General features: G+C 40.4%; 2 protein-coding genes across 16 annotated transcripts in view; one reads left to right on the forward strand and one right to left on the reverse strand.

The window, feature by feature from the left end:
- pum2 (pumilio RNA-binding family member 2) overlaps positions 1-13,700 on the reverse strand; it is a 23,042-nt gene extending 9,342 nt beyond the window's left edge. For 4 of the 15 annotated variants that reach the window (XM_034900355.1, XM_034900348.1, XM_034900354.1 and 1 more), the window contains exons 1-15: positions 13,387-13,700; positions 11,349-11,709; positions 8,372-8,440; positions 7,178-7,283; positions 6,772-6,971; positions 6,479-6,651; positions 5,957-6,248; positions 5,769-5,862; positions 5,541-5,648; positions 5,235-5,380; positions 4,432-4,479; positions 1,718-1,838; positions 1,383-1,523; positions 922-1,245; positions 600-827 (exon numbers count right to left, since the gene is read on the reverse strand). In XM_034900355.1, the coding sequence (XP_034756246.1) occupies positions 600-827; positions 922-1,245; positions 1,383-1,523; positions 1,718-1,838; positions 4,432-4,479; positions 5,235-5,380; positions 5,541-5,648; positions 5,769-5,862; positions 5,957-6,248; positions 6,479-6,651; positions 6,772-6,971; positions 7,178-7,283; positions 8,372-8,440; positions 11,349-11,696 (2,398 nt within the window). In that variant the 5' untranslated portion in view covers positions 11,697-11,709; positions 13,387-13,700. The remainder of the gene's footprint in view (positions 1-599; positions 828-921; positions 1,246-1,382; positions 1,524-1,717; positions 1,839-4,431; positions 4,480-5,234; positions 5,381-5,540; positions 5,649-5,768; positions 5,863-5,956; positions 6,249-6,478; positions 6,652-6,771; positions 6,972-7,177; positions 7,284-8,371; positions 8,441-11,348; positions 11,710-13,386) is intronic. The other 11 variants (XM_034900358.1, XM_034900357.1, XM_034900351.1 and 8 more) reach the window with 7 other exon arrangements.
- Positions 13,701-14,055: 355 nt separating this feature from the next.
- On the forward strand, positions 14,056-15,020 carry LOC117961576 (rho-related GTP-binding protein RhoB-like). Its single transcript, XM_034900369.1, has one exon. It carries the CDS (start codon positions 14,246-14,248, stop codon positions 14,834-14,836), a length of 591 nt encoding a protein of 196 aa, XP_034756260.1. The 5' UTR covers positions 14,056-14,245; the 3' UTR covers positions 14,837-15,020.
- The last annotated feature ends 354 nt before the right edge of the window (positions 15,021-15,374 follow it).

Below are 15,374 nucleotides of genomic sequence, written 5' to 3' on the forward strand. Positions count from 1 at the left end.
AAAAAAAAAAAAAAAAAAAACTTGTCCCGGGCAAGCCTTAATGTCAAGCCCTGCTGGGTTGTTTGCATTCCTTTATTCTTTTAAATCAATCACATCGTCCTGGGCGGCGCTAAGCTCCACACGCACTGCCTCTGCAAAATAGCCCAGGGAAGGACCTCGTTTTGGTGGAACATTTGCACCCCGCTAAAGAAAACGCGACAAATATAATATTACATGAGGTTAACCGTTCACACAATACAGTATCATGAGCTGTTTAAATTAGCTGGTTACACGGTTTAACAGTGTGTACTTGTCCATAGCAATCCCCATCAAACGGTCACACAACACCCAGTTAGATAGTAAATGCTGTAAACAATACTTTTAAATCATTACAATTCTTCCCCGAAAGAATGGCTGTCATTTTGCACAACCCATATTTCCTTTACAAATTGCCATTTTCAGCATGTAGCTTGTTAGCTCAAAGATTGTTATTGTTTCCCAAAGCAAAAAGAGTGTGAGAACAATAAGACAACACAGAGCAGTAAGTGACCAACATAGATGTTAGGCAATTATCCTGGAAATATACTTCATTCTATTATTCCCATAAATATTAGGCTTACCTAGGTGAAGGCTGGAAGAGGATCCATGAGAGGAGGGCAGAGAAGGTGGAGGAGTGAGTGGAGAGTGACCTGGTGTGAGGCCAATGGGGCTGGGTGAAGAGGAATAACCAAGGCTGTTGTAAAACGGTTGGCCAATGGGAGTTAAACTGCTGCCACTGCGTTTGTATAGATCAGAACTTGCCAGCAGGGAGTCCCTGCGAGATACACTGCTACTGGTAGAGCTGGATACTGCAAGAAAAAAAAAAAGTGAAAGTGTGGGAAAACAGACTCTTAAAAGTGAAGTTCCTTTAATCCCCATGTAGCTTATGGCTAAGTCACTGACCAGAAGAGCCAAAGCCTCCAAGAGCAGAACCCAGGCCTACGCCAATGGAGCCGCCAGTACCGCTGAAGCCCAGGGAGGAGCTTTGTGGTGGCGGAGCAGCAGAGGTGTGTGAGAAAAGGGAGCTGCTCTGAGAAGTGTTAGGGACTGATCCAGAGCCGTAAAATGAGCTAGAAGGCAGGCCACTGCTCTGTGGGGGAGCCTGCTGCTGCTGCTGTTGCTGCTGCTGCTGCTGCTGCTGCTGCGGTTGAGGCATGGAGCGGTACAGCCCGTTGCCTGGAGGACCAGACAAATTGTTACCGGAGCCAGATGCTGACACCGCAGCTGCTGGTGGCGGGAGAGAGTAGAGTGTGAGGGGTAAAAGCAGAGCTGAGGTCAGAATGACCCTGAGTGGTACCAATTAAACACCAGAGTGGAGTAGACATGTATACTGAAATTATAATGAAAGGTGGACTAGTACTTACCAGCTTGTGCTGCTGCAGGGTTTATGAGTAGAGGGGTCTGGACTAGACGAACTGGCCCACCAAGACCAGCCCGGGCACCAGGACCCATCACCAAGGCCCCAGTCTGGTCATAATAGGCTGCAGGGGCCAACACTTGATAACCTGAAAAGATAAGAAACATAAAAAGGGAGCTTAGCAATTATGATTACTACAAATTAGTCAATTTATAAAGTCATTCAACAATAAGTAAGGTGTGCAGTGTTAGAAAAATGACTTAAAATGTGTAGATTACTACACAAATTTCTTAAAAGAGCAGTTCAAATTACAACATCAAGCAGTAAAGATAAATGTGTTACCAGACATTCCCGCGTATGCCAATGCAGGATTTGCAGCAGCTGCTGCAGCTAGAGATTCCTGCTGGCTTTGTTGGCCTTGTCCAGGTGTAAGAGGTCGCTGGTTGTTTCCTGTGCGCATCACCTGGAGGAGATGGTAAGAATACTGTCACAGCCACACGATACCCAAATACTGTTTGAAAGTTCTCAAAACAAATTCTGCATTTAAAAGTACCTGAAAACTTGGTTTCAAATCTTAAATATTTAAGACTAAATGAGTAACAGTCAAAGTTCAGCTAATGTCCAACATCAGGACTGTGTGGGTTTGGTTTGTTCAGATTTGATTAACAGTTGCCTAGCAACATAAACAACCCCACTGTCATCACATATTGATTCAAATGTTGCTAAATTTTGATTGGTGCCCACCAGTATGTGACATCACCTTTTTCCAACAGAGCTTCACCCATTTTAAACACATGGACAAGAAGACAGAGAAATCCTTTTTTTGAAAAAACTAGGGCTGTCGAAATTAACGTGATAATTTGTGCAATCCTTTCGGGCTTCCGGCCGCTCTATTAATTGGGAAACCAGGAAGCGTTACAGCAGTTCTCGTCGAGTTCCTGCATCACCCGACAGGGTTCTAATTTGCAATAAGAACCAGCTCACTCTACTTCATCCCGCTTAATATTTTAATGCAGCTTATAACATGGCTACTCACACAAAGGTAACCTGCTGATGTCCCACTCAAGACGGTTAACCTTACTGCTGATTAGCTCGGCTTTCCACGGCCCGGTGAGAGCATTAACCATGACTGATCTAACTAATGCTGTTCCCATTAGCTCAGTTAACAATCCCAGTTTCCTCTACCCTCTCAGGTTTTGATCCACTGTTTAGCAGTAGAGCACAAACATTGAGATAGATAGATAGATATAAAAATAGAATAGTACGTCTGAGTCTATGATCAGAACGGTCTGTTATGCTTAGCTATAGTCTACAGAAATAGCAGATTGCTGGGATTGAACAATCCAAATAACATTAATATGTTGCTAAATATGCTAATGAAATATTAGCATATTTTAAGCATTTAGTATTTGTCATTGTTTTGGATTGTTGCAATAATAAACATCTGCATAAAGCTAGCAAGCTAGCACCAATGCTGATAAAAGCCATATATAAACTTGAAAAAAAATCCTTTTAAAATTACATTTAGAACAGATAAGTGATTAATACAATTAAATCCATTAACTATGGAAAACCATATGATTAATAAGTCTGTAAAATTAAATAATTGTCTAATCGCATTTTTTCTTTAACAAATCACGGTTATGTTGTGTAACAGCAATTAAAGCATTACAGAATTATTATTTTTTAAATTACATTGGTCACACTATTGTTTGGATCCAAACGCGTTTGCAAAACTCACGTAGCACCACCTAACAGTAAGGTTAGCTAGTTTACGATACTATGGATTCCTACCAGAGGACAAATCCAGTCGGCTTTGAACATTAAAAATCCACCAAATCACCTTCACACGCGTTTATGTAATGTAGTTAGGCCGCCTGCGTTACCGTAAATGACGACGCTGTGGCAGAAATGGCTGTTATTTATTAACTTTATGCTAACATAGTTCCACAAGGATTTGTGCTTTGATCTTTCTAAACTGATTGATGGTAATTGTTTAGATGTGCCAAATTGTAATTATATAACTGATTTTTATTAGTGATTTAACAAAAGACGTATATTGGAGTTCTTTAAAGTTTTGTCTGATACAGTAAAAAATTGAAAAAGTATTCTCATTAAAAGAGAATTTTACTGTTAATTTAAATAATTTTTGGGACAATTAATTGTCCAGCAAAATTTTGAACTTTTAAAAAGGCCTATTAATTTATCACAATTCAATATTTTTATTGATTGACAGCCCTAGAAAAAAACTGTTCTATATTCAACCGAAAGTTGCTCAGAGCAAAAAGGGGGCCTTTGAAGCTTCCAATCAAATCCCATTTTTGCATGTGAGAAACTGCTCTTCACATACATTCTAGAAAGTTTATTGGAAATGCATTTGAAACACAATACTCTTATATAATCAAATGAGCATTTTAAGTTTGACTAAATCTAATGGCGTTTCACAAAACAAGTTTACCAATTTAACTAGACTTGCTTTAATAAAATCAGGCTTATTTTCAGAGAATTTTCTTCTTCATTTAGCTTCAAACAAGCTGTGTTTTTGCCAGAGTACTTTACCGCTGCATTGTGAATACTAGTATTACTAAAAATTTGATGCATTTTACTTGCACTGCAAATTGACATGGACTGCACTTGTCTATCTAAAACCTGAGCTCTTTTAGGATATGCATCATATAGCTGATGCAAATAGCTGTTCTAGCACCAATTGTTCACTCTAAATATTATTTAAAAACTAAAAGAAGCAGACGCCCAGAAAGGGTAGGTTTAAGGTAACGGGGGTTCTACCTCTCCGTAACAGTGTTTTTTCCAGGCTCAAAATGAGGTGATACATTTAGTAAAATAAAATCTCATTGTTTTTTTAACTGCCTTTAATAATCAGTTGATGTCTATACTGTTTTATCCGCCCTCATTTTCCTCCTTGCCTTATAGTTATCACTGATTTTACGACCCATATCTGCAAAACTAAAAAAACATTACACTGATGGGATGCACCATTAATTTAGGAAACCTTTAAGAAATTGGACGTGCTTGGATGCAAAATAAACAATATTCACCTGATTGAACAGCCACAAAATATCAGGGCGCTGCCTGACACATTCCTGCTGTAGGGAAACAAGACTAGGTTGAAACCTGTATATGGCTGGACTGCGTTTGATCAATGTGCTAGAGTATGGCCAAAAGTTACACAGTCAATGGTGTCTATATGCTCTAGATATTAAATGTTCATCTACAATTTTCTGTAGTCCAGTCCCATTTGTTATATTAATGTGTACTGAAGTAGCACATCACACAACATGGTTAAGCTATATTTGAGACTGAGAACATGACATTTCTTGCAAAACAATTTGATTCTGCTGGCAAAATCGTTTTCCAGCCACTTTTTTTAAATAAAAAAAACAAAACAAATACCATCCAATACTGTATACCCGGCCAAAATGTCAAGAACACACACCGCAATTTCAGTTACAAATGGAGTTATGTCAAGAACACGTTTTTCCTGCATAGAGAATTAGGAGGCGGCCACCTCGGTCAAATCTGTCCCGCTTCCTAATTCTCTATGCAGGAAAAACCCTGTCCATACTAAAGACTTTATTGCATGCAGCTCTGTGGCTGTGAATATCCGTTTTTTTTCCACAGGGAAATAATGTAATCAGTGCTTGATGTCTTGAGTGTATTTTAAAGACATGACATTAACCAGACTTGCTTTAGTCTGTCCGCATTAGCTTTGACTTGTGTTTATAAAATAGTTAAATCATTGTGCAATTTGTTATTCAACATAGGTTTTTCAAAATGACCTCTGCTTTACGGATCCACCTTTATGAAACACCTCTCTGATCAATAGCACAACACTTCCTACCTGTTGCTGGCCTGGCCCTGGCCCCTGATTGGATGCTTGCTGATTAGCAGAGTGATTAGCAGTTGATGCAGCCTGTTGTTGAAAAAGGTTGGCCGGGTACACCCCCCAAGGAACACCATAGTACTGAGGTGGAACCACTGTGGGGCCTGAAGAAAAGAGTTTGAGGTTACATACATATATTTTACAACTGAGCAATTTAGTACGCTTTATCTGAACTTGGCACAACAGCATTTTGTATCAAAAATGCATCAAATTAGAGCTTCAGCGGCAGGTAACAAAAGGGGTGAAAATGTGATGCGTGATCACCTGCAAGCGTGGCTGCTGCTGCCAGCCCAGCGGCAGTGTAGGGATCGGTTCCAGGGGGGCCAGCATTAATGATGTAAGGGTTTGGCACAAAGGCAGGAGCAAGGCCAGCTGGGTAATATGAGGAACAGTAATGTAATTCATATTTCCATATCAAATCTCATTCAAATTACTATAACACTGTAAAAGCAGATCTCTAGAAACGAAAAGTAGTTTAACTATATTACACACCGAGATGCTGCTGCTGGGCTGCAGCCAGGGCATATTGTTGTTGCTGAGCTGCAGTGAGCTGTTGAACAGTCAGGGTATTAGATCTCTGGAACAACTGGAAAAAAGAAAAAACAAAAACGGATAACAATCTGCTGAGCCAACATAGATAGTTAGATCTCTTGACAGATCCGTTATGTTTAACAACAAACCTGCTGCTGTGAGTTGTAGTCAAACAACCCTACTGGTGTCCCTGAGGAGTCCATCTGAATCTGGTTCCCAGCATAGTCAAACTGAAGGGACTCCACACCGGCTTGATGCTCCATACCTCCCATGTTCTGGGCCTCCTGGTTATGGAAGTCCTCAGGTGCCTTGTTTTGGGTGTGGTTGTGTTGTTGAAGTACATGTGGGTGGTGCTGTCCCATCATCTCCAACCCTGTCTGACTAGGACCTATTCTCTCCACAGCCTCGGTGGGAGAAGCTTGGCGGCTTCCAGGGGTTGGACTGCGACAGTAAAGAGCATATGCCATTATTAGTAAAAAACATTGCCAACATTAGAAGATCTTCAATACTATTTGTAAAAATATCTTTAGACATTCTGAAATGGGAGGATTATCTAGCACAAGGGCTGCAGAAGAGGTTGGAAAACTAAGCCAATAGTCTCACAATAGCCATAAAGCATCAAACAACAGGTAGCCATTCAACTCATGTTACATTAAAAAAGGAAAACATACTTGAAATCTTTGCAGTCTCTGTCCATGCCATTTAGAAGACCTCTTCCGTTGGCTTTAGCAGGATCATTTTCATCTCCCACCTTCTTCTCAGGGCTCTTGTCCTCTTCAAAGGGGGACACTTTCTCTTGGACGTCAATCGTGTCTCTACCATCTTGGTCAACATCTCCTCCACCCTGTGTGTGTGTGTGTTTAAATAATAAAAGATTAGGTAAAACTATGTGCCACTCTTGAGAATAAGTGCTAAATAACCAAGAGATGATCCTCCTTTTGAGTAAGAAGCAAGCTTAACTCACATAGCCACCATTCCTGTACCGACCATCCATCTTGTCACCAGGAGAAGAGCTCAGGACATACTCCACCATGCTCACCCCCAGGCCTCCACCTTCTGAGCGAGGTGAAAGCACAGAATTGGCATCACCATTGCCATGGAAAGTCTGGCCTGGTCGCCGCTGCACCATGATTGGCTGAGACACTGAATGATCTGAATGAAAAGCTGTGATCAAATATCTAAAATAGTTATGTACATAAACTATAGCTTTGTAAAGACTCAGTCAGATTAAAGAAAACACTTAAAAAATGCCCTTTCCAATGCTGTAATTTGACTTTGAATATCAGATCTTATGATTTCATTAACTTGAAGGAAAATCTACATAAGAATATAGTACAAAAAAAAAAAAAAAGGATATAGGAGCCACTCACGAGATGATCCCCATGCATTGTCCCTCCACTCCTCTCCAAGAAGCATCCCTTTCCTTCCATCCTTGGCCAGTTCATCAGAATCCCAAAGCTTTTTCGCTGGCAGAAGCTACAAACAAATTGTACATGTTTCCTAAGCATCATTAAGGTCATTGTATGTCAAGTGCAATCAAATATTTATATATTATAACTTATTTAAATTTTTGGTGTATACAGAAATACATGATATATGTTGAGCAACGCAATGCACTGTGGTATTTTAGGGTACGGGAGCTATGGAAAATAGCAAGTAGTATAGAGCGAGTGAAGAGGACGAGAAATACAGTTTTCACATTCAAAAAAAGAAATTGAACTCCACTGAGACAAAATACTAAATGTTTGTTCTGGTTTCCCAACTTGGTTGTAAGTCATAGAAGCTTGACTGTGAGCTTCAGGGAGACAGCTAGTTGCCCTTTCCAGCTGTCAGAGTCAGCTTCAACTTCTTATATTAACTTCTAATAGCTGTATTTTCGTTAAATGTGACTGCAATAAACAGTTTGCTAATTAACCGTTTAGATTAGATTCAACATTATTGTCATCACACAAGTACAAGGCAACGAAATGCAGTTTGGGTCTAACCAGAAGTGCAATAGCAGTAAGTGCAGGATATACAATGGTTTAGTCTTCCCAACAGAGCCACTTCACTACACATTTTTTCTTGTAGTTGCCCTTTCTTTACAGTGAACACAATTTTCACTCCAAGTCATTCTCCATTAATAATCTTTCAGTATGAACACTAATCACTATTAAAGTGATGGTAGCTGTAAAAGTTTAGTTTGCTCTTTAGTAGAGAAAATTGCAGTTTATGCTCAATGATTGAAACTAGTGCAATGCAGAGTTACAGGGCATTTCAAAATGTATTTGCCCATGCAATATAATCCACTTTGACACTGCCCATGACTGAGCATACATTACTTTCGTCAAAAAACTAACATACAACGCTGTCAAACATGCAAGCATGAGTTGATTTCTGTTACAGCTGCTGTTTCGCACTCTTGCATTGGTCTCAATGCCTTTCATAGCTTAATTTGATCATGTAAAATGGAGCAAAATACAGATGTCTTACTGCTATCTTTCAAGTCTAGATAAAGTTTTTCATTCAGATTTCGTTTTGGACTTAATGCTGTACTTTGATGAAAAGGACAGAAAACCCCTTACCTCTCCCATGCCCCTTGACTCCAAAGCAAGCGCTTGGAAGTCATAATTCATTTCATCGACAGCACGGACCTGAGACAAAAGGACAAAAAACTGGACTGTTAACAAAAAGCTATTAACACTATATAGAAGGCCACAAAATAGACCTTAAGATATTTTACATTTGTTCTGCTCACTGAATAGCAACTAACCTGTGTTAGTTCCAAATTTCAAACAAGCTTGTTCAATAAAGAGGCACTTAACATTAAGTATCTGAATAATCAACACAATACAACCACATATAAACAAAAAATGTGTTGAAATTAGGGCTGTAAGGAAATAGAAAGTAAAACCGAAATTGCAATACTCAGCTCCACGAACCTGTGGTTGCAGTGGGAGAAAGCAGAATCGCGACAAACCCCTTCCAACTCCAGAGTTATCCCTTTCGTCCAGATCTAATGCTACCATATCTTTAAATTACTAGTAGTCCTTTTGGTGCCTTATTCCTGTTTTGTCTGGTAAATTTAGCTAACTGTAAAGACGACTAAAAGCGAAAGAGGGGGCACCGGTAACGCTAAAAGAGGTGTAGCTAATTGTACAAGTGGCCGCTGTTCTGACTCAGGTGCCTGGGTCTGTTTCCGGGCAGTTCAGTAAATTGCTGTTAGCGTCCTCAGCGCCGGAGTTGAGTGCTGAGCGAGCTGGTTGCTAACTGGCTGGGGGCTGACTGTGGATGTGTCCCCGGGGCTGTTGTCAGCTCTCATCCTGACTGAAGCCTTGCTGGGAGACCGAGAGGTGTGCTAGCTAGCTACATTACCATTAGATTAGTCGTCTATCTATACAATTAATGTTACTGATGAATTAGTGGGTTAGCCCAGAGAGAGAGAGAGAGAAAAAAAAAACCATCCCTACACACTGTTACCCTCCTGCTAGAGTTAGCACCCAACAGGCTTAAACAGGGCAAGTCTTAAATGTTGAAAATGTCATTAAAAGTGCCTAGCCATGTGCAGTGATCCCTTCTGAGTGAACACAGTGAATATGCTGCTGTAGATGTGAAGGAAATACATGAAAAGTTGTGCTATTTCAGCTGTGTTTAGTTCCTGTGTGGATACTGCAAGAAATGGACCGGCTACAAACTACAACACCGAAGTGAAATACAAAACGTATTTTCAAGTAAGGATATGTTGTTGTTTTTTTGAAGTAAGTACAAGTAGCGGGAGACAAGTTATAATTGAGGTAAGTTTGGAGACACAAACCTTATTTAATCATTACATTGATAGCCTACATATTTTAGTTTTATCTCTTTTCTGTGTTGTAGACAATCCCTAATTTCTCTAACTGCCGTCTCAACACCGGAACTAAACACAGCTGATTTAGCTCAACTTTTATACATTTCTATCACATCTACAGTCACATTAACTGTGTTCACTCAAAAAGAAGGCTAAAAATCATGTTGCCCTGTTTAAGCCTTTGGGTGCTAACATTAGCAGGAGGATAACTGTAAGTAGAAGCCTGGCCCCAATCAAGACAAACTTTTTTTTTTTTTTTAATAAAAACCCATTTCAAGATAATTTTCCTTCTTTAGTATTTTTTATATTATTGCAGGTCAGGAACATAGTGCGTTTGCCCAGCCTTTGTAGGACTATCATTAAGTATTCTACTAAAATTATGTTCTACAAAGTATGTTTTGTTTGTTCTCCCACAGCCTAAACAGCAGGTCAGGTGGGTGTCTTGCTATAGGTACCTGTACGAAGATCAAATTCAATCCAGGAAGTCCATTTTGTGTAACACATCCACACATTTAAAGACTTTTCACGTACCAAAACAATGCACAGAAGTTTAATACTGTAAGACAGGATATTACAAGTCTGGCCAGTTATCACAGCGACAGCCACTCTCCTGCTCTGCCAACACAGTGGCCAAAGAACTGGTCTTGCAGGATTTGCCTACTGCGAATGAGGAGGCTGCTTCCAAAAAATAAAATGCAATGCTATTGCCGTCTTGCACACCTAGGTCTATATGCGCTTGCACTGTTAAAGACTGGTGATCTGTTCAGAGTGTACCCTAGCTCTCAATGTGTGCTGGGATAACCAAATTCAGAGACTGGGTGGACCCAGAACTAATACATTATGAAGGATTTTCTAATTCTCTTAACTTTGCTTGGAGTCTTTCACCTCCTCAGGTGAGATGCAACAAGAGCATCCTAAACAGGAAGTCTTACTGAACAGAAACTCTTTCACTGGAAATTTATTATTGACTAGATGCTGCGGTTTATCTAATACAAATTGAAATTACTTACTGGTGTCAACAAATACAGCACCAACTCAACTGTAGCAAATATTTCCTGGACTTTGTATTCTAATGTATCTATTGAAAATTATATAACTAAATCTAGATTAATTAACTTATAGAATCTAATTATTTTAGCGGTTAGAGTAGCAGCCTTTTCTTGGCTGTGTTCTTTCAGAAATAGATAGTATCATTGCCTGTTGGTGCAGTAATTCTTCTGTAATTCAGCACTTTTCATAAACTTGATTTTCTTTCAAATATGCAAATGCTTGCCAACCTACATTTTCATCTAAAGTTAGTCATTAGGTTTTCAAATCCCAAAACCTTAGCATTTCTTTCTAATGAAATTAATGTAATTATATTCATGGATTGCAGTAACTCACAGCATTAGGCTCTACCAACAAAAGCCACACATTGCATGCTCTAAGTTCAACAAAACATGCCTAGAAGAAATGGTACTTGACGAATGGCTGGCATCTGGTGTAAATCGTCACAGATTAACTGAACATGTGAAACATGTGACCTAGTACAAGTTGTATCTAACAGGTTCTTACTGTTTGGGCTACACATCACATTAGGCATCCAACCTCTGATAAAGCAATTATTTATACAATATTCAGTGAGACTTGTAGCCTTGACTGATCCAAAATACTGCAGTTTGCACCTCTAACCTGCACTAAAATTAAATACAGTACAATAACTGAACACCCTTTACCTGATCAACATGATTGGCATCACCAGTTGGCCAGCGATGCTTGCTGGGAGTGCAACCTCCAAGCTGCTCTCCGGGCTGCCTCTGAAAGAAGTATCCAACTGTGGCATCATCCTGAGATCGTCCACTAAGTGGAGGCTGCGGGGTACCTGGGGTTGGGTTAGCAATCCTGTCCATGCCCTGTAAATGTGGGACTCCAGCTTGTCCAGCTCCCACAACTGTGGCTAGGGGTCCTCCGACATGAACTCTGACACCTCCAGTCTCAGGAGCGCCATTTGCATGCAGCATCCCAACTCTCGTCTCCTGCCAGGCCACGTCATTCATACCTAGGATGCTGCATGGAACGCTCATTCCACGGGAAAGCCTACAGAAAACAAAATATAAGTATTATGTTGACATTAATATGCAGTCTTGTTATAATCACTTTTTTGTGCTGTTCTCCATATTAGCATGACTTCTAGTCTACCAAAGTTACTGCCTGACACAAATTTGTCCGATATATGGCATAAATTACATATTATAAAAGTATAAAGCCAATGTAGCACCCATTTTAACGTGATAGGTTGCTTTATTCTGGTAGCCTTTTAAGCAAGTAAAACTTTAAGTTACAACATGTGGCCTTTACTTATGAGCTTTGAGACAAACCAACTTTCGATGTAGACTTTAGGAAAAGCACCTAAAAACAAAAAAAATTCTACGTGAATAACAGTACAACTTAATTATCTTCTGTGGGACATGACATAATCCTGCTGCTCTATGGTTGAAGATTGGAACGTTAGTTTGGGTCAAAGTAGTCTGGATCAACAGAAGAACATTTCCAAGATAAAGCCTGATCTGTAGCACGGAGGCTTTGTCCCTCATCTTACGCTCTTGCCGTTCTCAAAATCCCTTCACTACAGGGAACATTAATTTTCTCAATCACCACTGTGTCACCTCCTTCAGTGATAGTGACTTAATAGTCCTTTATTTAAATGAGGCTCTTCGACATTACAAAATGTAATGTAGTTACATGGATTTCTCAAAAACGGGACATTAACGTCAAATGGGGAGTCTAATTTGGCAGTTTGCTAATTTGTGAATATGCAATGCAAGTACAAAACAGGTGAATGACAAGCATGTTAATTCTTTGCAAGACCATTAATGCTAGCTAGGTAACGTCGTTAGCCTAGTGTTAGCGGGTGGTTATGGCTAACGCTACCACCAATGCAACGTTCAAATGATTAAAAAAAAACACTCGAGGCAAACCAATTACGTTAACACTGTTAATTTTTATTTTCCACAATAAGAACTGTCGCTGGCTTTATTATGTTTAAAATAATTAACGTTACAACAACATAACCAAAATTACTGGTCGTTGCAGCAAACAGAAGTGCAAGCCTTTCAGCAAGCTGGCTAGCCATAGCTAAAGTAGCTAACCTGGCCATCAAGACCGCGGCTAACAAGAAAGCTAACTTTAAGGATTTGACTAAACGATTTAGCCAAGTTTTAAATGGTTAATAGCCAAACATGTGTACTCTTATTTCTTTTTACGCCCAGTTCTTTATTGGCATTAGCGGATATTGACATTTTTTATTGTTAGCTATGTTACATCGCTAGAGTGGGCAATAGCAACCTCCTTCGCTAACATGCTAACCGCAGCGGGCCTGTTCTGTTTATTATTTGTATCGTTAGCTAGACACCAAAGTTAAATCCGTGAATTTACCTTTGTTTTAGAGTAAGCCAATAGGCTCCCGTGTTGAACGGAAAACAAGCTAGTGCCTTGGCTCGAAATACCGCATTGGTTAAATGCAACAAGCCAAATAAACCAAAATAGCTAATGTGAGAGCTAGCGGAAGCTAATTGCCAAGTTGGTGTTGTGTGAGCTAAAACATCAAGCAAACACTCAGTGGCTAAACAACATGGCCCCCCTTCAAGTTGCAAACAGAGGGGCCTTAACCGCTAAACAAAAGGGGAAATACTCACACCACGGCAGTCGCTTTTTAATCCGTCGCTTTATAAAGCCTTTACTTTCGATGTGAACAAATAAAGAGGAGATACTTACGCGTCTCGTTTTGATAGTGGGTCTATGCTTGCTGCACGCCGTCAACCCAATTCTATATTGTTTTGTTTCCTTGGAGAGAGCGGTGATTTAGCAAGGCTTGATACTCAAGGCTAAGAGTTTGCCTACGCTAGTGCCCCCTCCCTGTAAATAGCGTAAACTACGTAGACATGCGTATAGACTCAATGATGATTTGCCTTCCCAGCGTAGGCTACCGGTTGTACACAAAGGTAGCATACGCCGTTAGCTTATTTAATGTGCATAGCAACCTCCAACATTTTATAAATGAGCACTTTATATTCCCTAAGATTCCATATAGTTTGCTGGATATGATGTAAGACTTTTATGATAGTAGTCGATTTGTTAAAAAAGGTTGATCCAGTAAAAAAAGTAGCTAAAACAATATGTTTAAAAACAATCCGGATATAGGAAATGTTGTAATGACGGGAATAATAATAGGAGTCGCGTCAAAGGAGCAGGCTATTACAAAAAAATCCTGCGTAATACATCATCATTTACATTTGGTTAATATTGGCTGATCCTGAGTCAGATGGTCCTCATGGTGCTTGACCCTCCTCTACATAAGGAAACCCCGATGAGATCCAATCACCTCTTCTTTTACAAACTGTGATCGCACCTCCCTATTTCCGATTGGATTGCTATATTTAGGAAACCACCTATGCTTTATAAAGGGATTGCAGTGTTTTTTGGATAAATGTTCTGGAGTTGGTAGACGGGAGCGGCATACAGGACAAGTTTTATTTAGAGTAGCCTACCAAAACAGAGGTATATTGAGTAGGCTACACCGGGAACATCTTTATTCTTGATGTCACATTCAAGCGAGAGGTAGGAAAAGGCAGGGATGGCAGACATTCGGAAGAAACTTGTCGTGGTGGGGGACGGGGCAGGTGGGAAAACATGTCTACTGATTGTATTCAGCAAAGACGAATTTCCCGAGGTGTATGTTCCGACTGTATTTGAGACATATGTTGCGGACATAGAGGTGGAAAACAAGCAAGTCCAGCTAGCTTTGTGGGACACAGCCGGACAGGAGGACTACGACCGGCTGCGCCCCCTTTCCTATCCGGACACCGATGTCATTCTGATGTGCTTCTCTGTGGACAGCCCGGACTCGTTGGAAAACATCCCTGAAAAATGGGTCCCTGAAGTCAAACACTTTTGTCCAAATGTACCGATTATATTAGTGGCGAACAAGAAAGACCTGCGCAATGATGAAAACGTAAAGAACGAGCTGTCCCGGTTGAAGCTGGAGCCCGTGAAAGCAGAGGATGGCCGGGCCATGGCTATGCGCATTGGTGCATATGCATATTTGGAGTGCTCTGCCAAAACCAAGGAAGGGATCTGGGAGGTATTCGAAACTGCAACACGGGCAGCCTTACAAAAACGGAAAACACCATCAGAAAGTTGTCTTAAATGCTGTGTTTTGATGTGAATCGACGCTATCTGGAGAACCTTGACGCGCAGATACGCTTCCGCCGCTGGGATCTGTGTCTGAACATGCAGGCCTACGGGCAGTGACCATGGCTTGAATACCCTCTTGTAATCAGACAACCTTGGTTATACTGAAACAAATGACTGCAAACAAGTTATTTTGAACACATTCGGGGATCATCTGGTTACTGCATGTTCTTTGTGCATCACATGATCCCAGTCCGGCCGGTGGAGGGACAAAAACAAATATGGAAGTGGACGCCTTATTCCCTAATTTTTCCAACGTGGACATGTCCTTTCCAAAGGCCTGCTTTCGAGCCGAGGTTTAAAGTGCTCACTTTTTGTGTTTCGAGGTGTTTGCATACAGGCATCGCCTTACTGCCAAAGTTACAATAAGCGAAGCAGTACAAAAATTGCACTCGTTATTTATGTCCACTTTGTATTTACAATTCAATGACTGTATTTAGTTTGTGAAACTGCACAGCATCTGCACTACAATTCACAGAAAGCTTTGATAGAAGTTTGAGTCAGTACAAGGA

The sequence above is a fragment of the Etheostoma cragini genome, chromosome 18 (assembly GCF_013103735.1).
Source record: "Etheostoma cragini isolate CJK2018 chromosome 18, CSU_Ecrag_1.0, whole genome shotgun sequence".
Taxonomy (NCBI): Eukaryota; Metazoa; Chordata; class Actinopteri; order Perciformes; family Percidae; genus Etheostoma; species Etheostoma cragini.